At 40.6% G+C, this 21,863-nt stretch overlaps 1 protein-coding gene across 1 annotated transcript in view; it reads left to right on the top strand.

The window, feature by feature from the left end:
* LOC142057737 (interleukin-5 receptor subunit alpha-like) overlaps positions 1–21,863 on the top strand; it is a 47,335-nt gene that overhangs the window by 22,213 nt on the left and 3,259 nt on the right. Inside the window, exons 2-10 of the mRNA XM_075094330.1 lie at positions 3,062–3,259; positions 3,573–3,727; positions 3,862–4,009; positions 4,586–4,694; positions 4,780–4,967; positions 10,151–10,287; positions 14,384–14,528; positions 18,517–18,604; positions 20,171–20,261. Coding sequence (XP_074950431.1) covers positions 3,157–3,259; positions 3,573–3,727; positions 3,862–4,009; positions 4,586–4,694; positions 4,780–4,967; positions 10,151–10,287; positions 14,384–14,528; positions 18,517–18,604; positions 20,171–20,261 — 1,164 coding nt within the window. The 5' untranslated portion in view covers positions 3,062–3,156. The remainder of the gene's footprint in view (positions 1–3,061; positions 3,260–3,572; positions 3,728–3,861; positions 4,010–4,585; positions 4,695–4,779; positions 4,968–10,150; positions 10,288–14,383; positions 14,529–18,516; positions 18,605–20,170; positions 20,262–21,863) is intronic.

The following is a 21,863-nucleotide window of genomic DNA, read 5'->3' as shown; positions in this document are numbered from 1 at the left end:
ACACATGGACAGTGAACAGATCTACACTGCAGGAAACTCTCAGGTCTCTTGAATTTTTAAAATGAAATGTTTAATTTTCCCCACACTCAAAGTAACTGCTCTAAGTTTTGTGAAGATTGGTTTCATTACTTTAATTTTTCTTGCCCTGGTTGTCTACTTCCCAGATTCAGCAGGTGGGTTTTGCATGAGCCCTTACAATCTCTGCAGCTGCCGTGGTATACGGGCTGGCAGCTCCCTTTATGTTACCTCCCCTTTTTCCTACTCCAGCAACCCACTGTTGTAAAACCGACATAGCTGGGCAGCAACCAACAGGCACTGGTTGTGGTTGAAGCTCAGCAATGAAGGCAAAGGGATAAACGAAATACCAAAACCAAAGCAAAATAGAAGTGTAGCACTGTTTTTAAATGTTAAGAATACTTTGTTACTAAAAAAAATATTTTTTGACAGTGCACTGTTTGGAAAGAAATAATATTTTTTAATTTGGTTTTTAAAAATTATTATTATTATTATTTAGATTATTGAGATAATTTATGTACCATTAGGTTAACTGGACTGTCTGTAAGTACATTTGGCTAGTGGGCATTTCACCAGAGACAAAAGGACTAGAGGGCCTTTTTAAAAAAATTGTGCGGCAGTGAATTTTATTTTGCACTTTACAGACTCAATTTCAGCACCATATGCTAACATAAAGCTCTTTGTAACACAGGATAAGAAACACACAGTCCTGTCTGCATATGTTTGTGATGAAATGTTCTGTCTTTCTTCTCAGCTCTGCTGGCATAAATGGAAATATGCATTATTTGACAAGTTGTGGCTCAAAAGCCTTTTGCATAAGGACAGCTTTTCATTTCCTCCTGATCACCTTCGGTGTCCTTATCTTGCAGTGCTTTCACTTTACTGTTTTCTGTGGACCAATTAATTGTGTATAAACATAAGTAATACCCTATGGGGTCAGCCCAGCAGTCTGTCTGCTGTTCTGTCTGACAACTTTGGCCACCTCCTGCAACCCTTTCTCCAAGTATTCCCCCAGCATCTACAGCTGCTGAATTACAGTTGTTAGAGGGTACATCTATCTATAACACTTTTTAGTAGCTTTTCATAGACCTGTTTTCCATTAATTTGTCTAGTCCTATTCTCAGCCTGCTGACACTGCCTGCCATCACAGCACCTGTGGGAGCAAGGTGCAGGAGTTCATTGCACTCTGAGTGGGGAAGTGCCTCTTAGTGCTGTACAGAAGGTACTCCTAGGAAAAAGTCAGCTCTAGGAAACAGCAATGATCTCTCCTGAAATGCCTTTCTTTGACTCAAGCTGGTTGTTCTTTTTGTAAGTTTCATAGAATCTTAGAATCATTAAGGTTGGAAAAGACCTCTGGGATCATCAAGTCCAACTGTCAACCCAACACTACCATGTCTCCTAAACCATGCCCTGAAGTGCCACATCTACGCGTTTATTCAGACTTTAAAAATCTTCCTACTCTGTCTCTCTGTTTCCTTTCTCCAACTGAATGCATTTTTGTTACCTCACAGATTATTTTTATTTTTGTTTCTAGTACCAAAAGTTGTTACAACTCTAAGATTTATTTTGTTCCTTTTCCTGTTTCAGGTTCCCTTTTGACTTGTGTTTTCCACAAAAGTAGTCATGTTACTAACAGCCACAAGTATTTTAATTTGCTTAGTGTTATCCATCCTCATTTTTTCCCTTTCTCCAAATGTAAATATACATGTTCCTAGGACTACTTTTGATTGCACCATTTCATGGGAATGGATGAGCCCTTTACAGCCACTGCATGTTGAATTGCAAACCCTTGAAAGCTCCTTGGTTTCATTTTATGTTTTCCCTAATTTTTGCCTCACACCCTACCATTCCAGGGGCATCATTAATGAGAAGTGAGGGCAAGAACAGCTCACCCCTTCCCCCTCCAGGCAATTAGAATTTACTTCTTTCCCAGACACACCAAGCAGAATTTACTCACTTTTTTTGTTTGCCATGTGCATGGTGTGGCACGCATACTACAGCTGCTGCTGCTGCTACAGCTGAGATCAGTACCAGAACAAACCAGGTGCAGGAATCTCTGCCTTAAAGCATTTTGTTATAATTTTTCATAGCACTTTATAAACAATGACAGCATTCATTAAAACACCTCTTGTTCATTACTTTATACCAAAATAGCATTATAAATGAAAGTGTATGCAAATTTTTTTTCCAGGTAACCTCACTGTAGAGTTTTTGAATGTGATCAACATTCACACATTTTCCTCTATGTGACCAATCCTCTTGTTAGTCAATGTATTGTGAACATTTTGATATGGCTTCATGGGTCCTTTTGCTGATCCCTGGGTAACACACATAGAGTGTGTGTGAGGATTTAGTATTGAAAACGATCAGAGTCAAAATAAATAAGTTAGTTTGTGAGTGAGAGACCCCAGACACAGAGGTGTATTAATTCTGTGGAGAACTGATAAGGTCTTAGAGGTTGTTTTACATTAAAGCCATCAAAAAGCAATTATGTTTTTCTAAACCCAACTTTGACCAGCACAGAGCCTGTTTTCTCACTGTATCCCATATATAGCAAATACCTGATATACTCTTGCTGATAGTCGCTTTTGCAAATGGCAAGATTTATCTCTCCTCAGACAGTTACAGTTCATATGCTCTTAAAGCAGATACCTAAATCAGGTAAAACGATTCAGAACCTAGAAGTGACAGTTGCTCTGCTACCACTTAAGGTTAGGTAACACACAATTCCAGTTGCTGGTTTTGTGCCTAGCCAAAGTTATGTCAGGTGGCTCCTACCCAAACTGTCTTCTTTCAGTATCAGTAGTGTCATTTCTGTGGTCTTGCCTTGCAATCTAGCAGAACAGCCATTCAAAATCAGCTCAGCACAGCGCATCTGTCGTCTTTGGCCCTGGTACCCAGTTAAAGAGTGCGCTTAAATACAAACACCCTGGGAACAGAAGGCACCTATCAACAAAACCCATTAAACATATGTCATTTCATATTTACTTCTTATGCTTCAGACATTACTTAAGTGGTTAAGTGACTGTTTCATATTATTTCACAGATGCAAAACGAAAACATCGTGTTCTAAGTGCTTTTTCAACGAAACTTGGAACTAGAGTCTCAGTTTCTGCAGACTGGTGGCCCAAAGCGATTGCTATGGCACGTGTTACAGTCATTCCTGTCATGCTGATATTAAGTTTTTTCCAGCGTAAGACACTATTTTCCACTAGCCTGGCAAGTGGACAACCAGATGTAATGGGTAAGTAAAATATTAAGCAACAGTTCTTGTTGTCAAAGCACTTTCTACAGCCCATTGAGAGAAATAGAGAATTGTGCTAGGAGAGGTGTCCAAGACAGGTAAAAGTGAATCACCTAATATTTTGGGAGCTTCAGATAGGTAAACATGAATCCCACTGCTAAAGTCAGTCATATTCAACAGAGCTCAGCAACCACCTACTCCAGGTAAGAATAGTGCTCCTAGGGGAGCTGCTGGGTATGCAAGCCTTACTGAGAGCCAAACCCTTTATGTGGTGGGCCCTCTCTTCCTTTATATAATTTCATTGTAATTGCAGGTGCTTTTGGTCTACATAATGTTCTGCAGATTACCAAGCATGAGTCGAGAGTTATTCTGTCCTGGAACAATAACCTGACACAAGAAGAAATTGAGAACTACACTGTGAAGTATATTTTGAGTTATAAATTCTTCAATACCACTCATGAAAGGGAAGTAAGTTGTTCACTGGTTACACCTAGTTTAAAGTGAAATCATGTATTACTTTATTCACTAGATGAATTTGCAAAATTTCAATTTCAATACTTAGTACCATCTACCTTCATTCAATTCCTTCTTCCTCCTCTTAGGAAAGACTGCAGGGGAAGGAAAAGATAATACGTCTTGGGTTACATTCTGGTTTTAATGCTAAAGTTAAAACACAACTTCTTGCAAAAGAAACAGAAGATGTAATTAAGGAGAGTGGCTGGACGGAATTTACTTACAAAGCACCTCCAGGTCAGCTATTTCCTCATGTTGTTAAGACATCCAAGCGTTCATAATAATGTACTATCTTACTTGGAGACTTGCCATTTCTGAAAGCTCATTATTATCTTATGCTACTCTTTTGGTTCGTATTTTTTAAGAAGACGACACATCACACCTTGGAATATTGCAGAATTATTTCCTTTATTAGACATGTTCAGATTCAGAAAACGCCAGCTCTGCTGAGCAAGGTGTCAGAACAACCCAACCACTCTCTCCATTTTCCCTACCAACTCATGTCTCTTAAAGATTGCCTTCTGTATCACCTGGTTTCAGGATATCTTAAAAGAGCTGAGCTTTTCAACTACTACTCCAGACACTTTTTTTTCTTTAAGTGGTTAGTAAGGCTTTTGGTGGTAGTAGCAGATGTGCCTCTCTGTTGTCATTTTCCAAAAAGCTGAAAGACCCGTTTGTTCTCACCTACTGCTTACTCACGCTTCTAGAAATAAGGCTACATAATGGGTTTGTAAAGACAACTATAGTGTTGTTATTAGAACATCCATGTAAAATAAACATCACACTTTCTTTTTTCCCCTTTCTTTATTGCAGTATATATTCAGAATCTTTCATGCATCATATATAACATTTCTTTTTTCAACTGCACCTGGCATATTAAAGCAGAAGCTCCTGAAGATATCCAGATCTTTGTTTCATACAGGTAAGGATCTTGTGCAAAATAATTATGAAACCATGTTTTTGTATCTAAGTCCTTGATTTACAAGACTCATAATTCCTTCTCACAGACACGTAGGAAAAGATTTTGAATGCCAGCAATATATAAAAAATACAAGGAAGAAAAATATTGGATGCCATATGAAAGAGATATATTTCCAACCATCGCGAAAATTCAATTTAAACATAACTGTAAGAGATCTGAAAAATAATTCAAGACGACTGTCTTATTACAAAGCTTTTACACCTCAGGCAATAGGTAAGTATTGTCTATTATTACCTATTATGAAAATTTAATTTGTTGGTTATTTCATTGATTTGGAAAACAAAGAAAGGAAAGAGGGAAGTGTGACAAAGTCAGAAGATGAATTCTAAATTTTATGTATTCATCTCTGGGAATTTTACACAAAAATTAAACAAAATGGATTATTGCTCAAAGGTTTTTCTTTTTTTCTGCGATGTAAAGTTATTGTTTGTCTATAACTGGCATTTTAAAAAATTGATAGGCTATGTGAGAAAATGCAATTTGAAAAGCATTATACCCTTCTTTTCTCCAGTTTTTCTGTTTCCTATATTTTTCTTTTTTAGTGGTGAAGAAAATATGATAAAAAAGGGATATGAAGTGATACAAGTCTCATTCATAACTGAATTTAAGAATACAAATGTTTTCAAACATTAGCAACATTTCTATTTATTTGTTATGCCATTTTTCAGTTAAAATACTCTGACAGTTATTTTTATTTATTGACAGTTTTGAATGATCATATAAAATTGTTTTTCCTTACTTTTCTGGGAAGTTTGAATTAATCTTATAAGTAAGAAATTAATCTGAGTTTTAGCACAGACCTCAGATTCAAATATCTTTAAAATTCTGAACATGTTGATCATACTCTAGACCTGTAACACAGGAATCAGTCATAACTCAAAGGATAGAAAAAAGTAATTCAAAACTATCAAAACTTATTCTGAGTTAGATCTCATTTATTCTGTTCTAATACATTAGAATTATTGGCTTTACCCAAAGACTTACACTTCAGTCAGAGCCAGCTATAAGCAAGATGGTCTGTTTAGCAAACTTAAACATTTTTGATGAAATCAGATTTTCCTCAAAAGATTAAAAAAAAGAAAAAAAGAGGGTGAAACTAATCTGCAGGAAGACTGTATTAGGTGTTGTCATAGTTGACTGGGAAGATGCTCACTTCCAGACTGGCTGCCTGGGTCTGATCCCACCCACAAACTCCAGAGCAGAGAGCTGCCATAGTACATATGTACATAGTACACAGTACATAGTACATAGTCTTAGGATCAAATGCTTCACACAGCAAGAAAAGATTTCCTGTAATGTTCAGAGGTGATACCCAAACTACTCTAATCTGCCTGACAGCCTGTTGAGGGCTTGTCCAGACCCACCTTGGCAGTTTCATGCCTTCTCCCACCCCTCTGCTACTCCTGGGACAACCTTCCCACCCAGGGCCTCCCTGGGGAGCACAGGGCTGGGGTGGGCAGAAGCAAGCTGGGGATAAGTAGGAGGGAGCAGGCTGCCTCTTCCCTGCTTCTCTCTTCATCCACTTGATCTCCTCCCTCCTGCTCAAAACAACTGCCACCTCCTCTTTGCACAGGTAAGACTGCCAGCATTTCCTCCCTGACCTTCATCCCTTCCGTCTTTGCCATCTTTAGCCATCAGCAGGGTGCACACCAGTGACAGCTGGCTCAGCAACAGCTTCCCCTCCTGTCTCAGTGTCAGCCACAAACCCTGTTAGCTCCCCTTGCCTCTAAAACCCATTGCCAAGCCTTGGTAGGGCACAGCAGAATCTGAGTGAGCTTCCAGGGGACTTTGTTCACATTATAAGTAGTGAAAGTACTCTTGCAAGGCTCCAGCATTACCAGGGCTCTCTCCTCCCTCCTGAGAAGGCAGTTGTACCTTAGCGGTTAAGAGGCATCAAAAAGGCTTCGTCGTATCTAGGCTCCCTTTCTTCAACAGGAAAGCCTCCAGCTGGGCTTTAGCCAGCCTAACCCTTGCACAGTCCTGGAGGTCCACTGTCCTGCTGAGAGTTACCAGCCCCTGCAATCCAAGCCTTCCTCTAGTAACATGATGTACAGCCTGACAAAACAGGACGCATGCATGCCCTGTGTTGCAGGCAGCCCACAAATAACTCAGTCACACAGAATCACACAGGTTGGAAGGGACCTCAGGGAGCATCTAGCCAAACACTTCTGGGAAGAGCACAGTCGAGACAAGATGGCCCAGCACCCTGTCCAGACGACTCTTGAAGGTGTCCAATGTGGCCGAGTCAACCACTTCCCTGGGGAGATTATTCCAATGGGTGACTGTCCTCAGTGTGAAAAATTTTCCTCTGGTGTCCAATCGGAATCTCCCCAAGAGCAACTTGTGTCCATTCCCCCTTGTCCTCTCCATGTGACTCCGTGTCAAAAGGGAGTCTCCATCTTCTCTGTAGCTACCCCTTAGGTACTGGTACATGGTGATGGGATCCCCTCTGAGCCTCCTTTTGTCAAGGCTGAACAAACCCAGTTCTCCCAGCCTATCCTCGTATGGCAGGCTTCCCCGTCCTCTGATCATCTTGGTGGCCCTTCTCTGGACCCCTTCCAGCCTGACCACATCCTTTTTGTATAGACGGGACAAGAACTGCACACAGTCCTCCAGGTGTGACCTGACAAACGCTGAGTAGAGCAGGATGATGACTTCTTTCTCTCTGCTGGTGATGCCCTTTTTGATGCAACCCAGCATCGTGTTGGCCTTCTTGGCTGCAGCAGCACACTGTTCACTCATGTTGAGCTTCCTGTCCACCAGGACCCCCAGGTCCCTTTCCACTGAGCTGCTCTCCACCCAGGTGGATCCCAGTCTGTGCTTCACTCCCGGATTATGTTTTCCCAGGTGCACGGCCTTACACTTCTCCTTGTTGAACTTCATAAGGTTCTTGCTGGCCCACTCCTCCAGCCTATCCAGATCTCCCTGCAGAGTAGCTCTCCCTTCTGGAGTGTCTACTTCCCCACTCAACTTGGTGTCATCTGAAAACTTCATCAGGCTACACTTGATCCCGTTATCCAGATCACTTATAAAGATATTGAATAACATTGGGCCCAATATCGATCCCTGGGGGACTCCACTATTGACAGGTTGCCAGTTTGAGAAAGAGCTATTTACCACCACCCTTTGGGTGCGGCCTGTCAGCCAGTTCCCCACCCACTGCACAGACCACTTGTCTAGGCCATAACACATCAATTTCTTCAGGAGGAGACTGTGGGGGACTGTATCAAAGGCCTTGGAGAAGTCCAGGTAGACAATGTCCACTGCCCGCCCCATGTCAACCAGGCAAGTCACTTTGTCATAGAAGGCCACCAGGTTTGTCAAGCACATTCTGCCTTTAGTGAAGCCATGTTGGCTTTTCCCAATCATGCGCTTCATTTGACTTGTGACGGCCCTCAGGAGGATTCATTCCATAACTTTCCCAGGGATTGAGGTAAGGCTGATGGGCCTATAGTTACCCGGATCCTCCCTCGAGCCCTTCTTGTAGACAGGGGTAACATTTGCCTTCCTCCAATCCTCAGGGACATCCCCTGTTCTCCATGACTTCTCCAAGATTATGGAGAGTGGCCTTGTGATGATGTCAGCAAGCTCTCTCAACACCCTCGGGAAGGTGGCATCACGGCCCATTGATTTGTGGGGGTCAAGCTCCTGTAGTAGTTCATATACTAACTCTTCCTTCACTGATGGTGGATCAGTGTTTGGTTCAATTGCCAATTTTGTTCCCAAAGCCTGGGACCCTACAGTGCTGGTAAAGACAGAGGTGAAGGAGGTGTTGAGGACCTCTGCCTTTTCTGCATCATTTGTGATTGATTCTCATTTTCCATTTAACGGTGGGCCTATGTTTTCCTTCTTTTTCTGCTTATGGTTGACATGTCTGAAGAACCCTTTCTTGTTATTTTTTATGTCTACAGACAGTTTCAATTCAAGTTAGGGAGGGCGGGGGGGGGGAGCTGAAGAAGTTTGAAGATGACAAGTGACTAAAGGGTGAAAAAAAATTATCCCCTACTCTTGGTATACTCAAAGAAGGGTGAGATGCTCTGCAAATATTTCAGAGATGAAAAATATGTCTTTTCTACTACAGAGACTAAACAAAAAAATGCTGCTGCTTACTCTCCTCACCTTTCATAGCTCATGGTGTGCCTCCACCCTCAAAGGCAGGTGTTGGTCACTGCCAACACCTTCAGGGACAGGCGGAAGTGAACAATTTTACAAGCCCGAGGTAGCTTTTGGAGAATGTTTTTGCTAACTTTATGGAGGAGAAGGAAAACTTCAAGGAGGAGAAGGAAAAAGATAAGCCAGCAAGGAAACCCCGGTGTGACATACACCCCCGTGGAGAGGCACAGGGTCATGCAGCAACAGCTGCTAGGGCAAGCACAATGGTTTCATGGACAGTAATGCTGCCACTCACTCTCTCTGTCTCTCTGTCTTTTTTCTCTGGCACCGCATTGCAGCCATGTCAGCCACAGACCTTGTTGTCCCTGTCCATGGAGTCTTGCCATGCACTTCTGCCTCTGCAATTAGGTCTTTTCTGGAAAGATCCAGCTGCAGTTCCTCCCTTCACAGCAATGCAACAGCAGCTGGAGAGGGCTCAGGCTGCTTGGGTGGTCCAGCACACCTAAGGCCAGTACCCCGATAGTCATCATGCTATAAAGTAACTGTAGACTTGCTTACCTATACCAAAAGCTAAAATCCTGGGAATCCAAATGTTCCTTGCTTCCAACCCTGTACCCCAGCCCTCCCTGAAAAAAAATGTTGCCATCACACTCCTTGCACTTCATGTCTGGAGCACAGTGGCAGGAGGGGTATTTTTTGTTTGTTTGTTTACATCTCCTAAACATATCTTGCTTCCATAGCAAGTGCTCACCAGCTCATTTACAGAAGAAATAGAAAGATTTCTAAAGTGTGTGTAGAAAACCTCATATATGGCATAAGACCTGCAGGGAGCTGGTGTGCTGTCAGTAATGCCTCAGTGAAAGACAGAGTTCCATTTTTTCAAAGTTATACTACCAGAGTTGGGCATCCCACAAGACACAATGGAAACAATCTGACATGGCAGGGAGCCTGTAGCAGCTCTGAGGTCTCCTCAACACCCACCCGGACTCTGAAGCGTGAACTCAAAGGGTCTGCTCCTCCTGCCCACCCTTGCTACCTTCACTGGAGAGATATGTGAAAAAACCCTAGACTCCCTCTCTTTATTTTGAGGAAATGGATGCCACTTAGTGAGCAATACTTTTTAAAGAAAATGTGTCAGTCATTGAATGCCCTCTTTGGGTGTGATACACTCCAAAATAGCCAACTGTGTATTTTAGTGACTAATGAACTGTGTTTGTTTTACATCAGCATAAATATGAGAAAGAGTGTGAGGTACAGAAGGTCTCTCTGTGCTCTTTTTTCAGAGAAACTGAACCCGCCGATTAACGTCTCAGTTTCCCTTGAAAACAGAAGTATTAAAATTCACTGGAAACCCCCGCCTACTATTGGTTCTGCAAAAAGCAAGTGTTTTTTGTATCAAGTGAAAATAACAGATCGTAAGGTAATCAGTTTTTGGTAATGAACCTCATCTGTATAGCATAACTTCCGTAAAGCCTAGGCATCCCTTGAATGTAACAGAATTAAAACTCAAACCGACTGTAAAGAAATTCCATAGTCTTTCACAAAGAATCCAACTTCTCTTGTCTGTTTGGTCAGAAATGGAAAATCAACACATTTCATGAAGTCTTTCAGAGTCGTGCTTGCAGTGAGGTGGACTGATTGGGTTTTTGTTTTCATCTTGAATTTTAATTGTACATTAGCATCACATGGATTGTTGTCATAGAAAAAGGAGTATTGATGAAAAGTTTAGCAGCTACTTTGGTAATATTTTTAAGAAAAAAAGTGTTACATGTTATTGTTGTTATTTCTACACACAACTAAAAGAATAACCTCTGTTGTTTGCATACATTATATATATTTTAAAATCTTTCATGGTGTATCAGCAGCTTCTCTCAGTCTTACCAGTAGGAAAGAGAACAGTGTTATAGTTTAGGTTATGCCATATGGTGACTAAATGCCACCTGTCATTACCAGGTGGCATTTTTAAATGACCTGGAAATAAGAGCTGAAAGGTGTTCATGCAGATTCTCTTTTTTAACTCCCAAAGAGTAGAAAGCCAAGCGCTTAATTCAGAATAAAATAGGTATGGAATTCAGATGCGTAGTAGAAAGTGAATGTTCTGAATCTTTGGTGTTTTCATTCAAGCTGTCTTTGAAGCTGCGTTTTTCTTTAAGAACCTTAAACTTAGCTAGCACACACCTCAGTCAGCACACAGGACTATAACAAGGAAAGCTTTATCTGTTCTGGCTGCAAACTTTTAAGAGAGAGTTAAAGCCTGGAAGAACGTATGACTAAATTCATATGCACCCACTCTTTGTTAGACACAGTAGAAAGGAGAAGTGCAATGAGGTAGACACATTATTGATCACATAATGTTACCTTCATAAATTACAGCAGGGTTTATTAATTCAGATGCAGTCTTAGTACTGCTAGGCAGCTTCCAGAGCAGGGCTGGATCTTTCCACATTCCCTCCTTGCAGCTCATGGAAAAGGAGCTCAGGTTGGTACATGGACATGCTAAAGCTTCCCAGTCCTCTGGGTTTTTCCAGAAGAAAGACAGACAGCCTCCTTCTAGCCACCTCTGCAAATAGTTATCATCCCCTTAACCATTCCCAAGTCTAATACTTCAAACCCCCTGCCGGAGACATCTGAGGGTTTGCTCCTGTCCATTCACAAATCACCAAATGCTGTGAGCAGAGGGAGCGAAGGAGGTTCATGCTGGATCCTTGGTATCCTGTTCAGACACATGCTGGGGCCCTTCTGATCCCTTCCTGCCCACGCACGCAGATTTCCTTCCTGTTTCAAGACTCAGAGCAAGGGAGGTGGAAGTGGAAGGGCTGGGAGTAAGGGGTCCATTCTCACTGCAGGGCTAGGATGTGCCTAAGGTGAGCAGGGGGATCCTGCAATGCACAGTGTTCATGTGGCCACTGCAGCTCCTGTTTCCAGCTTCCTAACACCTTCTACCCTCTGGAAGGAAAGGTCAAATACATAAAATCATCCAGCATCCTTACTTAAATGGAATAAATCTATTTTATTTTTCGTCTTAGCTGCTCCTCGGCTTTGTACACATCTGCAGGATATAAACATAGGAGAGGAAAGCAAAGAAAAATCATTTGGGCATGGAAGTGAATACAGCAGTGGAACATCATGTGGGTTTTTGTTTTTTTTTTTCCACAGATGGGTTTGGGAAAGCTGGAGAGAGGCCGCTGCAATAACAACAAAAATAGACATATAAGGGCAGGAGATAAACGAAGGGTCTTTAAGATAGATTTTTGGACAATCAGTATCAAAGTCAGTAATGACAAAAATGGTAGTTACCTAGCCAATGAGTGAAAAAAAAAGGAGAGCAGTGTGTGTGCAAAGTTAAAGAAGAAAACTGCAGCAGTAGTACAGGAGACACAGGAGGGAGAATAATGGAGGAAGCCTGAGATTCTGTTTTCTAGTCAAAGCAAGGTCTTAACTGCTGTCACAGAGACTTAATGAATTGAGGTATTAGGGTGTCCCTAAGCAGGCTTGTAGATATTTGTTGAAGAACAGGTAAGAGTATAGTGATTCAAGTATACAAATCTATATTTGTTCTGAATACCTGAAGAGATTACTTGGTGAAAACTTACGGCACAAATAATAATGCTCTGTTAGAGATTTATAAAGCTTGAAAATAGGGAGTTGAGTCTGCAGGTGATGGGAAGGGTGGGCATGTACTATGGGAAATAAGATTCGAATCTGAAATGTTGGTTAAGTCTGAAATCAGCAAGCCAAAATTCAGTAATAAGGAAAATGCTATGATCAGGAAGTACGGTTCAAATATGAAAATGCAAAATAAGGAATTAACATGCGGGCAGCAATGCAGAAGAAAAAAAGGCCTGTGGATTGCACTGAACCACAAACTGAGTCAATCATTCCGTCTTATTACATAAAGGTCAAATGTTATTCAAGTATATATGACAGGCATGTCTCATGTAAGGTGGAGGCTGTGACTAATTTGACCTTCTAGCTACTGAATTTCACCTTAAGTTTCAAACTGTGCTTTGGGCACCACCACAAAATATAAATATGATGAAAAAAAGTTCAGAGAACATCAGTGAGACTTATCAAAATTAGTATAAGCTTTGAAAACGTGCTCTAGGAGTGGAAGACTGAGGGACATAGTCCAGAGTAAAGCAGTGTAACTTGTGTTAACAATCTTCTGATAAATAAAAGAGCACAGAGATTACACTTACCCATGCCAACATGTGAGTAGGATAAAAAGTGACTGGCTAAATTCAAAGCAAGGAAAACATAGGCTAAAAGTTGAAAAAAGTGTCCTAATTCTAAGGAAAGTCTGGCAGGGGAACAGGTTTCTGCTTGGGGCTGGCTCTGTATAGAGTTATCAACAACAGATTAGGCAAATGTGCTCCAAAAGTGCTCTGGGTAGATGTGACTGAAAGTTGCCACACATCATGACTACCAAAAGGTAATTTTACAAGAAGTCTTTCAGTCCTGCATTTTCGTAATTTCCTATGATGACATAAGCTTATTATTGGCTCCTTAGGAGGAAATGTTCAGGCACAGCATTTTGTTAGCGCTTAACCCTCTTAGTCACTTGCAGTTTGCATTTGAAAGCCCAAGAACTTTCCCACATTTTTGCTTACTTTTGAAAAACCTAGCATGTGAAATTTGGGACCTATTTTTGGCATCAAATCTGGAAAGATCTTAAAGAGTGTGAAGGAAGAGGAAGAAATGGCATTGTACACAGGGCCAAATCCACACCACACCTGCCAGTATGAGGAGAGCAGGAGATCACATTTTCTTAAAGGGGGACTTATAGTACTACCTCATCATGCTTTCCTAAAACCGAAGGTGCAAAGATGCTGGACCCCTCTGTGTCTGAGATGCATACTTTCTACTTCGTCTTTGCAACTTCCTAAGATTATTGTTAATTTTTATAAGCAGGGAGTTTCATCTCCTGGCTTCTTAGTAATGTTTATTTACAGCAGTTGGCTTCATTTTGCAAAAGTGATGAATGATTTAGAGATCCCTCTGTTCTGAACTCTGACACTCCTTGTGTGGGCTTGATCTTTAGAAATGACGTGCTTTCTTTTATAAGCACAATTAAAGATATTTCAGATTAGTCACTAAAATAGTGGGCATCCCTCACCACCAGTCAGCTGAAAAATACAAGCTTTTATTCTACCAGACAACCAAGTATAGCACACTACCCACACCAAAACCTTGAGACTTGCAGTTTCATACTTACTGTATTCATCCTACACTTGATGTGTTATAAAAATGAAGGGGGAATTGGTGTTTCAAATTCTTACTGTCCTACTATAGGTGATGCCTGCTTCCATCTTATCAGCTCTCATTCATTTTCAGTCCTGAGTTTTAACACATGGCAGGTAGGAGTCAGACTGTGTCTGGACATAAACACTGGTTCTCAAAATCTCTTCCTACTAGGTTTGAGGTGTAAATAATAGTATTTAACATCCCTAGATTTATATCGGTTTGAACTGCAATGTGAAATCACCTCAAATAACCCCCTAAACCTATCTTGATAGATTGTAAATGTCACTCAAGAGAAATATGAGTACCCGTTTCATAAGCCAGCAAAAGAATGTGCAGCACAAGTGAGGGTAAAGAAAGAGAAATGCATAACAAACAAGATTTGGAGTGAATGGAGTGAACCAGTGTTTATTCATGGTGGTAAGTTATCATGTATATTCATAACACTTATCATTATATATGTTATTATCATTCAACATATTGACTTCGTTATTGCGTCTGTTCTTCTCCTTGCTGTATTATCGTACCCTAACAGTACCTAGAGGTCTATGGCATGCACCAGGCTCACACAGCTCTAGGTGCTGTAGGAAAAAGCAGTCCTTGGTCTAATGAGTTGTACTTCCTTGGTCCTAAGGCAGTCTAGCACAGGGCTGTTCTCCTGAGGCAAATTACACCTGACTCTTGGCAGCCTTTAGAAAACAATAATGGTCAGCAGCCGAGAAGCTCACAACATCCCCCGGACTGCCCTGCAATGGACAGCCCAAGCGTCTCTACAAGTGCTTTCAACTGGACTTAGTAAGCCGAGAAACCCACAGAAGTAGTAACATTAATCAAATCACATAGTCCCTAAGGACTAAGTCTAACATTTCTTTACTACATCAGGGGAATAATTTCTTATCTGATGGAGGCAGAAAATGGTTTAGCTCTCATTTAGATATATGTGTTCTGGCCCCAAAACTATCTTCAGCACAAATTAAAAAAGAGCCTTGTAATACTTTTCCTTCACCTCCTATGACTACATTTTAACATTTGCATGCTAACAAGGGAAACTTGTGCTTTCCATGATGAAAATACCTCCACATGCAGCAGCTTCCTGATGTCAAGTTAGGTATAGCAGAAGTAGTATAATGGAGTGATGCTATATTTATGGAGAAATACTGGTGCATAGCCTAGTCTCTGTACACTGATATGCAAAAAAAAAAAAAGAAGTACAATACTATTGGTAGTAAGAAAACCCAAGATAATTATCTTTATTTCATGCAACAGACTGTGTGTTTTGAAATATGTCTTTTTGATCTATTGAGCTTCAAGTACATATTTATCTGAAGGCACAGGAAATACAAGGCCAGACATTATTATTTTTTGCAATGAATTGAGTATAAATTCAGTTATAGCATTTATAGGATGTTGCCTGCCTACTCTATCAAATGCCTCACCACATCCTGGTCTGCTGGCACCTCTCTGCTGCCACCTTTTTTGCCCCATATTAATTATTTTAATTTCAAAAGCATTTAACTTGTGAAATTCTTGGAGAGAGAAACCTAGTTGCTCCACACGCTCACTGTGGTGAAGGAGAGAACATGTTTCAGGCCATCAGAGACTAGAATTGTCCTTTGGAGATGCTTCTGTCTTCTCACTGAAGACAGAGAATGCTTAGGACCATAGCACGACCAGCAGAGAGGTCTGCCTGGCGTCAGGCCGGACACATCTGATGTGTAGACAGTGGAGGGAGGAGAAATTAGAAGGGTTTCTCCTGGTGGGGGATTGTAGATTTACTCTGTCCCTGCCAACCTCTCACCAGAAGGAGGAAATGAAGTTGAATAGTCACCCATGCTGGTTCCAGCCTACCAAACTTTGCTCTCAGTAGCTGCAACTCTCCTTCAAGTGTTTTCAACACTGCTGCTTTCCCAGCTTCAGCTACGGCTGTTGTTGAGGCTGAACAATCACAGCATGTTCCCTCCACTTCAGAAAAGTTTAAGCTGGAAAGACTGCCATTGCACGTAAGCTGTAATATCCGCATATGTTCAGTACAGCATGTTGATTTACCCCTGGAGCATACTGAACAAGTTCATGTGATGCAGCGATTTCCCTTCTTCCTTCCCATACTCAGAGAGGATCGGTGGCTTTTATAAAATGAGTCTATAAGTATATCACATCGACGGGTCACATGATCAGGCAAACCTCTTTAAATTTCTCCTTTGATGTCTAGAGAAAGTTTTCTGTCCATTTTGCTTTGTATTCTGTTTAATTTTTTTTGTCTGCTTCTAATCGGGAACATATATAAGTGGTCATCATGAAGTGCATTTTAATACTGCCTAGACTGAAAAAAGTCCCTGGCATTAGTGGTATCTTTCATGGTAACTCCATGAAAGTCATGTACTTAATTTCACAGGCACAGTGAATTGAAAAAATTGAATCTTTCTGTGAAGTAACCTGAAAGGAAAAGTGTCCATTTGGTATTTTTGTTTTGGAATGTGTCCATTTTTCTGCTGAAAGCCTTGACAGAGTGTGCAATGGCCTGCTTTTTGTTTGCTTCTACATGACATTCCAATGTTTCATCTAGGAAATGTGCAACATTTCTTTAAGAATTAAAGAGGTTTAATTTAAGAGGTTTTCAGCCTCCATTTAAAAAAACTGAAACATCAAAATGAAATAACATAATTCAAAACATAACTAAAATATTTGTTCTGAAATGTTCCTTTGACATGAAAAGAATTTGTTAATTTTCTCATGGGAAACACACTCATTTTCCACTAGAATTAGCATATGTCCTTGAAAAAACCCTGCGATTTAAACTGAACTGAGCTGTTTAGTACAGAAACTTTCTGCTAAAAAAAGAAATGTTTGATCAGCTTTATTCATATATAGAAACATGAAATAATTGGTCTAATTTTTAGAACTGCTGAGCATTCATAGATCACTTTGAAGTTAATAGTAATTCAGAGGTGTTCTGTATTTTTGCAAATCAAGCCACTTGTTTTGGTTTTAAAGTACTGTTATCTGTGACTAAGTTTAAGCATTTGCATCTGAGAAAAAACCACCATAAAATGGTCTACCTAGAAGAATATATATGCTTCTTTTTCTTCCTCCTGTCCAAAATGCACGAGGGAGGTAAGAAGAAAGAGAACCAAACCTCTTTGTGGTTTGGCTGACGTAAAGACCACTGCTTCCTCTCCTCTCAGGTGTGTACGTGATGCGGGGTTAGCAGAACAATGCAGAACATTTACCTCAAACAAAACAGTCCCTACTACACAGTCCAGAGGTTGTTCAGGATGTATTTTCCAAGCCTTCATCTCAGAAGACCAGAAAGGAAAATCTCCCTTCTCATCTTAAAGTGAATAAAGAATAGTTCTGTATTTTAGTAGTACATAAATATTGCTCTTATTCACAGTTCTGCCCAGAGGTTTGTGAGGTTTTTTGTGGTTTCATATCAAATTTGTGGAAATTCCTAATGTCCTTGGTTTAAACTACAGATGGGTTTAAACTAGGAACTTTTGTACAATTCTTTTGTTCTTTGAATTTGATCTAGATTGATCCTAAAACCATTGTGCAAAACTGGCCTCGGACTATTAACATTTAAGAGCTGTTCCTGCCTGTTTTTCTTCAAAGTACTTAGTTCAAAGGAGCCCAAACTAGTTCTGGTTTTAAAGCTAGGTATTAAAAAACATAAAATTTGCCAAAAATACAACTTTGAGTCAACCAAAAACATTGCTTTTTGCTATTCGAGGTATTTTGGAGGAAGGATTGCAAGGTACAGAGCAGTAGCATTTGTTGAACAATATAAATATGTATTGCTGGCATTTCTTTAGGACTATGCCTAGCAGGCTTGCAAAAGCTAAATGTAATGAAAAGCAAATGTTGCTTCTTGAGCCAAAGTGAATATTTTGCTTGACAAAAAGCTTTTATTTTCATTTTACCTTAAACCAGTTACAGCTGTGAAGGGGTGAGGCAGCAGTGGCAGGGGGTTCATGGTGCATGGAGATGGGAGGTGGCAACTGCAGGAACCTAGAAACAGCTGGGGCAGCAGCAGGAGTGTCAATAGGAGATGGACAGAGGCTTTGATATCCAGAGGAATCAAGGCTGGATGGAAGTATCCAGTGGCAGGAAAGGCCATGCCCATCATGTGAGAGCAGAAATCCAGGGAAAGGAGGGGATGGAGTCTACTGGAGCAGAGGAAGCCAGGGAGAGTGTTGAATTAAGGCAGCAGCAAGGCTGAGAGTTCAGAGGAGAAAGGAACAGTGCTGAAGTCAGAAGACCCTGTTTCCCCTAAAAAAGCTCCAGGATATGTTTCTTTAAATCTGTGGCAGTTCAGGAATAGGGCAGTATTTATGAGTCAATATATAATTCATTCATTTATGAACTACCTCTTCCCACATCATTAACATTACCTTTCCCTCTTCTTTTTAAGAAAAGACAGTGGACGTCATGCTGCTAAACCTTGTGTTGTTTTGTCTCCTGATTTTCCTTGGAGGTTTGCTGATATGTGCATGTAGAAGGTAATGTACATTTCTGGAAGGCAGCATGAAATCCTGGTGGAAGAGAGGTCAGGGCTACAGTAAACAAACCATAAAACAGCTTAAAGTCAAACAAGGATCTCACATAAATTGTGTTTACGAAAAGCAGTTAATTGTGCATTTCCAACTATTGTTCTAACAAAGTAGTGCTAGGTGGCTAGGTGTTAAGACCTAGTGTAAGATACTGAGCCTTATCACTGTCAACTCACAGCTCCCATCACAGTCCTTGGAGCTCCAGTCTCACACCCTACTCTCGCATGTCTTTCTGCCACTACAAATTACAATTTTTCACCTTACCCTGCCTGCTGCCTCTCTACCCTCAGTGTGACTTTGCCCCATACTTTTGCAGGTTCTGCATTTAGGTCCACCAACGTTAGTCATGCCAAAGATGAACTGCATTTGCCACATTGCCCAGTTTCATTTCATAATCCATTACTGAGAGCAGTCTTTTACTCTAAGCTGGACGGTTTACAAGAAATAAATAAAAAAAGGAAAGTCAGGCTGATGGCAGGAATTTGCTTTGCTGTAATATTAGCACAGCACTATTCGGTGGGTCCTACACCAACCAATTAATGCAGCCAGCTGCCTCCATGCCACTGCTTTTCTGGCTGGTTACAAACTTTCCTATTGACATGGCAGAGAAGGCTTTCTTGAACAGAAAAATAAACTTGTTCAGGATAGAATGGTTAGCCAAGATGCCTTAATATTTGGAGGGTGCAGTATGTAAGTGGAACATCTGTTAAAAGTAAATTCATTATTTAATTAATGACTAAATATTATTCCTGATTAAGATAAAAGCACTAATCATGTGCTCTATCTTCTTTCAGTAAATAAAGGCTCAAGGAACTATAGATATGAAAGCTAATAGAAAAATAGAAAATAAAAAGTTTCCCCTGGGGCAAACAAAACATGTAATTGAAAGCCATCTGCATCTAAACATAAAAGAGTATTCTGTTGAAATAATGAGGAGTGACTCTGGCCTCAAGAGAGCAATTCAGCTGGTAGATATTTTCAGTGGAAAATTTACAGAGGTCCTCAAAACCAACAGATAATCCTTCATGATAAAATGAAATGTTTTAATGAGTCTGTGCAGACACAGCTCACACTCAAACCCAAATTCTGCAAGTCCTTAGCAGTGTTAAAGATGTTTCTGATGCTATGTTTGCTCTCTGTCATCTGACATTTCTTCCTTCAATTATTGCACTTTACAGTGATACCTTTAATATGAAAAGAAAAATGTAGGAGTAATTTTTTAGCTATAGACATAGTAAGATGCCACAAGCTCTTGCTTTGCTTGGAAATCATATGTTTGTGCATATCTATGCAGGTCTTAAATCTAGCAGGCTAAAAACCAGTCAGGCTGAAGAAAAGCTGGGAAAAATGTTGGGAAAAATGTTGAGAAAAATGTCTGCAGTGAAACAAAAAAGGGTAGAATGGCTTTAGAAATGGTAGAAGTCTGTCTAATTGGCATATCTATTACAAAGCATTATTGACTGATCTGTTCCTGAAGACATTTGAGAGCCATGTGTCTGTGTCACTTTCTTGTAGGTATAGATGCCTGGAAGTTATAACCATGCCTGTTCCACATCCTTCAGATAACATCAGAACTTGGTTGGCTGCAGATGAGACTCACCACCAGGTACAGCTTGTCTGTCTTTTTTCTGTCTCGTCACTACATTGATGTGTACAGTATTACTTGTGATCGGAATGGTACAACACTACCTTTAGAGACGAAGGTCATTTTTAAGAAAAACTGGGAAAAAGGTATGCACAGTGTTAGTAGTGAAGCCAGAAGAGAACAGAAAACTTGTGGAGGTTGTAGGACAATGATCTCAGAGGCAGGATAGAGGAAATCCTCAGGGGACTATTATCTCAAGTATGCCTCAAAGTGTTTCAGCATACCCATGGGCCAACATTTTAAGGAGTGATCACCCTGGCTCCCTGCAGAATAGTCAGTTAGGGGATACTACATGTATAAGCATGGGGGAAAGTTATCAAAGGGCAACTTTTTGTGGATATCTGCATGTCAATGGCTATGTTGTAGCAAATGCACATTCTTACAGCAAATAAGAGGAGGCTCCAGAATGCGCACAACATAACCCACCCCTACTGTGCATCTGCTGTGGGACAAACCCATATGCAGAGGTGTTTCCTTTGGAAGAGCTGATGTGCTGTAAGTTCAGATGCTAGGTTATCTCATGGCAAGTTAGAAGTCTTTAGTCAACTGGGCAAAACGGGAAATAAATATTTGCAATATTTATGTGGCTATCGTTAATGATGCTCCTTGGTTAGCACATTCAATGCTTCTTATCACTGCCTGCCAGTATGTGAGTTAGAGAAAAAAAGTGTTAGTTAGGCAGTGGTCTAGATCCCTATAACTCCAGTGAAGCTACACAGTGAACTGTGCTCTAGGTGGCATGGTAAGATTGCCTTTTACCTGGCTCTCCTGCAACACATCATGAGAAAGTGCAGGTGTGCCAAACTATGCTTTTTTGGGGGGGAAACATCATTAGAATAGAAAACTGGAAAGAGTATTTTCTCTGTCCTATGTACTCAAACGTTTGTTCAGAGCCTCTGCAGGATTTCTGCTAATTTTACTCTGTCCTACTTTATTATTGTGCTTAAAACGCAATATAGTAATGTCTTCTAGTAGCGCATTCAGCAACGTAACTAACAATTGCCAATGTGTGCCATCTTCTCTCCCAGGGGAAAAATGTATGCCTTGCAATATTATGTTCGGTTTTTTGTATAAATATACCTACATGATTGCAAGCTTTGACAGAAACAATGGGCCATCTCAATTCATGAATCAGAACTTGAATTCTCTAAGACAAATGTATGGAAAAACTGCATATAGCATGTGTTATATAACCATATGACAAATGACAAGACTGAAGTGTTTTGAACTTGCGCCTGGAGTTCATTCCACCCACAAGCCTTGGGCTGGATCCCCAGAGCAGTCTGTGCTCCTCTGCTTCTTTACAGTTATCTTCTCAGAAAAGAAAAGCTGAAGAGCTCCAGAACTGGACTGAAGACAAGCCTCTTATTCTCAAGATTCAAAGTAATTTCTATGACATTTCTGGCCAAAATTATTTGACCAAATTTGATCCAAAAGGAGCCACGTTTATCACCTTTTCTGTGTAAAAATCCTTGGGCACCCTTTTCACCAGTAAAGTTGTGCAAATTAACTGATAATACACCTTGTGGCCATCACATATGGACTGGCAGAATATAAAGATAA

The sequence above is a fragment of the Phalacrocorax aristotelis genome, chromosome 1 (genome assembly GCF_949628215.1).
Source record: "Phalacrocorax aristotelis chromosome 1, bGulAri2.1, whole genome shotgun sequence".
NCBI lineage: Eukaryota > Metazoa > Chordata > Aves > Suliformes > Phalacrocoracidae > Phalacrocorax > Phalacrocorax aristotelis.
The sequence above is the reverse complement of the archived record's forward strand: the minus strand, read 5'-3'. Positions and strand labels throughout refer to the sequence as shown.